Source organism: Lepisma saccharinum, chromosome 7 (assembly GCF_977018435.1).
Source record: "Lepisma saccharinum chromosome 7, izLepSacc3.1, whole genome shotgun sequence".
In the NCBI taxonomy this organism is placed as follows: Eukaryota; Metazoa; Arthropoda; class Insecta; order Zygentoma; family Lepismatidae; genus Lepisma; species Lepisma saccharinum.
Window position 1 is genome coordinate 40,624,058 of NC_139235.1, and position 8,617 is coordinate 40,632,674.

The following is an 8,617-nucleotide window of genomic DNA, read 5'->3' on the forward strand; positions in this document are numbered from 1 at the left end:
GAGTGGTATGCATGCACAATGATATTGAATTTTGATTTGCTGAGGAATTTCTATAGGTTTTAGGATTCCATACAGCAAGAAACATGCTTTTCAGTGGTGCAAAGATGTAGTGGAGGCTCCATTTTAAAATTGCAATATGGCATTTTAAAGTTTACTTGCTCGCTGCTGCAGCCTTAAAGATATTCTATAAATGACAGCGGGTACTTTACGTAAATTTGAACTTTATGCAGTCTGCCTTATAATTTTTGGTGGGATAATTTTAAATATGAAATCCTTCGAAAAATATTTGGACCCAAAAGGGATGAGGAGACAGGTGAGTAGAGAAGGTTACATAATTTAGAGCTATATAATTTCTATTCATCTCCAGATATTATTAGAATAGTTAAATCAAGAAGACTTAGGAGGGCAGGCCATGTGACATGAATGGGAGAGGAGAGAAGAGTTTACAGGATTCTTATTGGGAAACTTGGTGGTAAGAGACCTGTTGGAAGGCCAAGACAAAGATGGAGGGACAAACGTTGAGATGGGCCTAAAGGAAATCGTTAAGGATGGAAAAGATTGGATTGATCTTGCCCAGGATAGGACAGATAAAAGGCTTGTGTTGCTGCAGCCATAAACCTTTGGGTTTAAGAAGGCTAGAGAGTTATTTAGTTACGTTAGTTAGCTATAATTTTGCCACACTGTGCATTTTGCAAGGTCACAAACCATTGCATGTGAGTTTATGTAGCTACAGAAAGCTTTTTTTTTTCCAGTACTATCTAATTGAAGAGGAAGAGTGTGAAGAAGCTGAAGATGTGGAGGTTCCAAAAGCTTTGGGCGATGTGTTTGAATCTGTTGCTGGGGCAATCTTTTTAGATAGTGGAATGTCTTTGGATGCTGTTTGGAGAGTTTATTATCGAATGATGAAAAATGAAATAGGTAATGTTTTTTTCTTCTAACAATAGTCATCAATTAATTTCAAATTTATTGCTTTGATAACAGTGTCTGTTGACTGACAGTTCTGGAAATTTCAGGAATTCACTTTTTTTTTTTTCCATTTCTACATGTGAAACCTCAAAGTGTTGTAAAAGAAAAGTGACAATATTTATTTATAATTACAAGTTTCTAATGATAGGAACCGGTTCCTTAATTATACACTATATGATTCCTGCATTTTATTAGCCTAACCATATTTCAAGTTAAGCAGCACATTTGAGTTTGGAGTGCATTAGAAAAACAAAATATCTAAGAAATTAACAAAAAGTAATGCCTGAAGTTTCACAGTAGCAGTCATGTCCTGCAAGCACTCACTTTTCTTTGATGACAAGTGTAGCTACAAGGTCTCTCCAGAAAATTCAACAATTTCTCTAGTTGAAAGCTATTCAGCCTTGTCACCTTTAAACTGCTCCCCTACACTGTGTGTGCACCACTGGCAATGTTACTTCTATTCATTGAAAGATATCTGAAACTTTTCTTTGAAGAAACTGTGCAGTGCTGTTGGCAAATTTGGATTTGCACATGTGGATTTGTGCGATGCTAAACAAAGCAGACTTCCCATGACAGCACATACAGTGCCCACAAGACGGAAGTTGATGAACTCATACTGAATGTGTGTATCAAAAATTCCAGTCTGACTTAATGTTTCTCAAGAACATGTACAACACATTATTGATACAGTGAAATCCAGTTATACGTTTTATGGAAGACAGAAGGGAAAAATGTATGACTGAGAAAACATGTTATAGAAAGACAATTAAAATGGTAAAATTAGTTACACAATGATAGAAAATGAGTACTACATATACAGACCAAAGTTTGCTATATGGCACTAATATGTTCTAAATCATTAATGTAAATTCACAAAATTATGAGAAATAGTGAAGGCACTGGAAGAGGGAGGAGGTGCAAGCAAGGTTTACCCACTTAATCTGTTCGGCCATGTTCAACATTAGGACGTTTACCTCAGTCTTATGTTCACCACAACTCTCGTTTCCTGCTTTATACATTTTACAAGCCCTGCCTATGTCATAAAATTTGCCAGAAGTCTGTTCCATGGGCCAGGTGATATATCTCTCTTCCCCTTCCTGGCTTGTGCCACAGTCTCATTCATTAACCATGCGACCTTGAACTTCTAAGGGGGTAAGTTTTTCATGGGGGAGAAGAGACATTGCTGAGTGGGAGGAGGGGCACAATTTGCATTCCTCACATCTTCCTTGATGGACAGGAATGGAAAAAGTCACTTCTTACATCCCCCGTCAGGTACTTCATTATTTTGCTTTACCTTGATATATTCAGAATTGGTTGATTTATTTTGCAGGACAAAACATGCCTTGTGTTGTTTTGAACTTGTGCATGCAAACATGGAAAACGTGTACTACAGCGACTGGATGTGATACTTTTTGTAAACAGTTAAATGTGACAGAGTAATGAGTAAAAACAACAGTACTTTCACATGAAGTTTTCACATCATGTTGCTTTTCCAGAATGTTGGACAAGTTTGGATTAAAACACCATAGAAGCTAGATTGCCAAAATGTTTTTAAAAAAGAGGGGATAATCATCCATAGTTGCCAGCCAGATATGAAAGATGGCATATTGGGACAGAGTAACTGTTAACTTGATTTTAACTGCTGAGTACCTTTTTTAACCTTTTGATAAACTAATATTTTAACTCAATATTGTCCATCGCTGGAGGAGCCACACATGATGTAGTGAAACCTTTAGGAAGAAAAGGAAAGTGAATGCTATCAAAGTTAAAATGTTGGCATGTGATGTGAGTTATGCTTTATCAATCATAACAGTTGCAAGGACGAGGAGTGATTACTTGCCTCCATTTCAAGAACTATAGCTGCACACTCTCTTTGTACAACTGCTACTCACACAAAGGAAGAAAACATATGTAGAGATGCCAAGGATTAAGTGAATGCTTTTAGGTCATCTGTGCTACCATCTCTTGACTTACAGAGGCATTACTTTTCATTCATCCTACATTTCTGTGAATCATTATACTTTGTTTCTTAATTAATCTATTTGATTGATGCCACATTAAATTTAATAGAAGAGAAGTTGTAAGCTGAATGGTTCATTGACATTTTAAACTGCTGCCACATGCATTTTTTATTAATGGTAACATAATTTATCTTTTGCAGAACAATTCAGCACCAATGTACCAAAATCACCTATTAGAGAATTATTAGAACTCGAACCAGAAACTGCTAAATTTGGGTGAGTATTTTAATTATTGTTCAGACAGTAAAAATGTGTTTCTGGCATATGCTGGATATATATATTTTGGAATACTAATATGTACAGTTGCACCTGGATTTTACATTTTCCCAAATTCACTCAATCTTTATGGCTCCAACATAGCACAATGTTATAAAATTTTCCTGCACTTTAAGTTTTTTTTCTCCCAGCTTGATTCCATGAAAAATGTAAAATTGAGGTTCCACTGTCTAAAATCTTGTTTGGTAATGTGAAGGGGTTAATTTTTATATTCTCAAGAAACATGAATCATAGATGAGAATTATTTTATTTTTTACAATTATTTAGCAGTCTCCTTGTAGTTATGAGAATCATCATTTAGTTGATGGCGTAAATTCTCCCAAGGGGGGGGGGGGTCTTCAAACATGTGCTTTTCAGATACACGTGTGGAAAATAATCTGCAAATTTCGAATGCAAATTTATTTTGCATTTTTCATGATAAGATGTGATAGGATAAAGGAGATTCAATTTCATGCTGTAGGTCATCAGCATCATAGATTATAAAAACCAGAATGTATGGCTAGCGACAACTTCCTGGTGTTGCAGGATTTTCTAATGTTTTCACTGTATCTTTAAACTTTTTAACCACTTATCTATTTAGCCTGTACATGAAGTTCATCCTTCTCTGCTTCTGATCAAAAATTTGTTTCAAATTCAAAGGTACACATCTTGACAATAGTCTTCATTTTAGTGCTGAGTTGTCTCTTGATATTTAATCAGATACCAGGTGACACTTTTCTGGATCCTGGGTGTCTTGTAGAGTCCATAAAAATGCCATGTGGGACTTTTTGTGTAGTCTGAATACCCTGGGAATTGTGCAAAATGCATAATTTTCACTGTTTATTGTGCAGAGAAATGGATTTTATGATTTGATATACAGCGTGGTTACAAATTATTGGACGATTTCATAAGGCTATATTTTCACTAATACTGAAGATAAATACATTATCTTAGTGTCATTTGAAAGAGGGAAGTTTGAAGTTTTTTTACTGACTTTAGATGCACTCAATGAGCCCCACGTGTAATACGGCAGACGTCCAGGTGGTGATCCCATTCTTGCCAAACCCTCTCAAGCATGTCTGGTGTGACGTTCTCGATGGCTCTGTTAATGCACCTCCTCAATCCTGGCAGTGTAGCTGGAAGTGGAGGAATGTAAACATTGTCCTTGGAAGAAATCACACACTGTGAGGTCCTGTGAACGTGGTGGCTATATGCAGAATGTGTCGTCTGCGGCCGTTGCACGACCGATCCTGGCAGGTGTCGATTTAGGTACCCCTGGACATCTGCATGCCAATGTGGAGGGGCCCCGTCTTGTTGGAAAATGAACCCCTGTTCCTCCTCTTCTGTGAGCTGTGGCATTAACCAACTTTCCAACATGTCCAGGTACATGTTTCCCGTGATAGTGTTCTCGGCAAAAAAATGGGCCAAACACACGTCTCTTAGAAACGGCACAAAACACGTTTACACAAATTAAAATCACATGACAACTTTGGAAACTTCAAACTTCCCTCTTTCAAATGATACTAAGATAATGTATTTATCTTCAGTATTAGTAAAAATATAGCCTAATGAAATCATCCAATAATATATAACCACGCTGTATAATTATAATAATAACCCGTGGTGCAAGAGGCCAAGGGCTACCTACCAGCTGCCGGCCTCACTCCCACCTGATTCTACTCACTCGCCCGAAGTGGGAGGTCATCCAACCAGTTACGGAGTGACGTGTGGTCAGCATGACGAACCCCCAGTCATTGTTGTAGGTTTCCGGGACTGAGTTACGTAGTTCCCCAATATCCCCATGATGGCTGGCCACCGGTCCCATACACTAGCCAAAATCTCAGAAGAAATGTTGTTACCTTCCCCCAGGATACTTGAATGTGCATCCGCCCTGCAGCCTAAGCTCAAAGCCTGATGTCTTAGATTGCACGGCCACATTGTGGGACATTTAATATGTACACTATATAGCCAAGTCACCGGACACCCAGTGCTGTTCCCTCCAAAGACATCAGCCAGGTATCTAATAAGATGTCACACCTCCCTTCGCTATTATTACAGCATTTACGCTTCCACTAAGTTCCAGTATATCACTGGTGGATTTTTTTTCCATTCGTCCTGTAGCTTAGTGAATAGTTCATGGGTAGTTTTCGGTTCAGTGGGTCTGGAACGCAAGCGACGCTCCAGTTCATCCCAAAGATGTTCTATGGGGTTCCAGTTGGGACTTGGAGCGGACCAGCTAAGCACATCCACCTGATTGTCCTCAAACCACGATGCAATGGACCCTGATTTATGGACAGGGGCATTATCGTGCTGATAGAGAAAAGGACCCATTCGAACTGTTGCCACAGTGTGGGTGGCATACTGTTGTCAAAATGTCCTCGTAGACACCACTGTTCATGTTGCCAATGACCAAAACTAATGGTCATAGCCCAAACCAGGAAAAACAGCCCCAGACCATGACATTACCGCCACATTCACTTGGGTGTCTGGTGACTTTTGGCTATAGTGTAGTTATGAATATTTTAAATCAAAACTCAGGTAGTTCCAGTGGAAAACGTGGGTATTGAAATTTATAAATATTCTGAACAACTATGAATTGTTAGAATTTTCAAGTGTTGGTATCGGTATCAGTTCAAAGTGATATTGGCTCAGATCTACGAGGGGCGATCAGGTTGCTCTGACCCTAACATAGAAAGAGCGGAAATAGGGTTTCAATTTTTTTTTTTAAATTTTTCAACATACTCCCCTGCAACTCCAATGCACTTCTCCCAACGCCTGGATACCTTGCACAAAAAATTCTTTTGACTGGTCCTCCAACCATGAATCCACAGCCCTTATCACCTCAGAATCATCAGAATATTTCTGCCCATGAATGTCATTCTTCAAATGTTTGAACAAATGGAAATCACTTGCGGCCAAATCTGGGAAATAGGGTGGGTGAGGCAGCAATTCGAACAATGCATCTGCGAAAGCTGTCCTCACAATGCGTGAGGTGTGGACAGGTGCATTGTCCTGGTAAAGGAGCACACCACGGGTCAAAATCCCATGCCTCTTTTTCTTGATGGAATCACGTAATTTCTTGATTAGGTCACTGTAGTATGTGCCAGTGCTGGTTTGCCCTCTGTAGATAGTCCACAAGAAGGACACCCTTGCAGTCCCAAAAAATTGAGGCCATCACCTTCTTAGCTGACGTTTGCACCTTGAACTTCTTCGTTGGTGGAGAATGTGGCTGTTTCCACTCCATGCTTTGTGATTTTGTTTCTGGGTTCATTCATAGTTACAAATCGGGCAAGGAAATCGTCTATATCAGCACGAAACTTGTCAAGAAGTTCTTGACTGATGAGCACTCGGGTGCGCTTCTGATCTGGGGTGAGGTTTCGAGGGACCCATCTTGCAGCAATTTTTTCATTTGCAATTCCTGGTAATTATGTTTTGCACAGTGCCATATGACAGGCCACACATCTCGGCAACATGACAGATAGTGACTCGACAATTATTCAGCACGATATCGTGGACTTCGTTAATGTTTTCGGTTGTCATGACAGTTTTTGGTGCTCCACCTGCATGTTCATTCTCACACGACTCTGTCCCACAATTAAACTCACGACACCATCTCTTCGCCATACTGTATGAAGTAGTAGTGTTCCCTAGTGTATCCATCAAGTCCTCATGAATTTTGGATACCGTCCACTTCTTCTTCACAAAATATTTGATCACCGCTCTCACCTCAGTTTTCTCCATTCTGGCACATTGACACAACTTCACTCAGTTAAACCCCCATAAAAAGAAAACTGTATGTTACTCAGATTTGCAATTCAGAATGAAATCATATAAAGGATCACTAAACAATAACAAGATAAAAAAATCAATCATAACGTCATTCCTTCTATGTTAGGGTCGGAGCAACCTGATCGCCCCTCGTACTTCTTACTACATAAATTTTGGTAGGAAAATGCACTTCCTACCTTTTGAAATCATGTAAAAAATTAAAATTTCAGTGTGAAAATTGTTTCTTTTGCGTTTCCACAAAAAAATAAAAAAAAAATTTTGTCCATATGAATTACATGTGTTTTTTTGTGTCCTTATTTCAAAGAGCTCTAGGATTTGATCTTTCATTATGTTTCAATAGCAAACCTGAGAAACTAGCAGATGGCCGTCGAGTAAGGGTGACCGTAGAAGTGTTCGGGAAAGGCACCTTTAAAGGAATTGGTCGCAATTACAGGATTGCAAAGTGTACAGCAGCTAAGTGTGCATTGAAGCAGCTGAAGAAGAAGGGTTTGCTGGCCAAAAAGTCATAATTGAAGTCAGAACAAGAAGAATTGAGAAGTGCCTGAACAACAAACATCAGATCACACATGGACCAAGGTAGATTGGTAGTTGTACCTTTCATTTCAGTTTTATCTTGTGAAACTCTTTTGTAACATGTATGTATTTTTTATTGTTTTTTTTTTCTTTTTTACCCCAGCCATTTTTAATCTGAAAGATGCCAAATCATGAGAGATTACCATGTGGAAAATGTTCACAGTATTTAATTTTTGTAAATGAAATTTGATAAGAAGCAATATGCATTATTTCTTTTAGTAAGCAGACATTTTGGTTAGGCTTTTCTTACAAGATTCCATGCAAACTAAGTTGAGGAATCGAGTTGATTTTTGCAGTGGTTACATTATGTTAGTTGCATATTTTTTATTACAAATCTGAGCTCAATGTAATTTTGTAATGTATCATTTTTTAATATATATATATATATTGGCAGTTAGATGCTAACTTTTGACTTGCATACTTTTGTTAAATTGTTTGTTAAATGATGAAATTGTACATCAGAAAAACCATACCATTCCAATAATATTCATGAAGTCATGACAGAAAGCTATTTAAGTTATAGTAGTGAATAAGTTCCTGCAGGCCAATAACATGTCAAGGAGTTATATATGGCAGAAGCATAAGCAATTTTTTAAAAATTTAGTAATTATTTTCAGTTTGGTCATTATTTACTGTTTATTATTTATCTGCATTGCATTATTTTCTTTGTACATATAAACACGATATTGATGTGAAATCTGTACTTTTTATCCGTACTAAATTATGAAACACCTGAGGAAAATCTTTCAGCATAAGCACATATTAGCACAGTGCACATAGTGAGCTTGTTTTAAATATAGACATGATAAATGAATAGTGTGTATATATACATACACTTTTTCCCATTTAGTGCTAAACAACATGAACTAGTTGCAACAGATTGTGAAAATTTCATATAAATCAAAGCTTTAAAATATTAAACAATTTCTTTTTAAAATTAACAAAAGTTAAATATTCTGTTGTAAAGCATTATGTATATATCAGTTTAAACTCTGTTCTTAATTAATTTTATG

The 8,617-nt window shown here is 37.6% G+C and overlaps 1 protein-coding gene across 2 annotated transcripts in view; it reads left to right on the forward strand.

Annotated features, from left to right (window-relative positions):
* The window catches only part of LOC145989821 (endoribonuclease Dcr-1-like), a 145,353-nt gene extending 137,026 nt beyond the window's left edge, over positions 1–8,327 (forward strand). For both annotated transcript variants that reach the window (XM_083125190.1, XM_083125191.1), the window contains exons 23-25: positions 753–918; positions 3,128–3,203; positions 7,372–8,327. In XM_083125190.1, the coding sequence (XP_082981316.1) occupies positions 753–918; positions 3,128–3,203; positions 7,372–7,540 (411 nt within the window). In that variant the 3' untranslated portion in view covers positions 7,541–8,327. The remainder of the gene's footprint in view (positions 1–752; positions 919–3,127; positions 3,204–7,371) is intronic.
* The last annotated feature ends 290 nt before the right edge of the window (positions 8,328–8,617 follow it).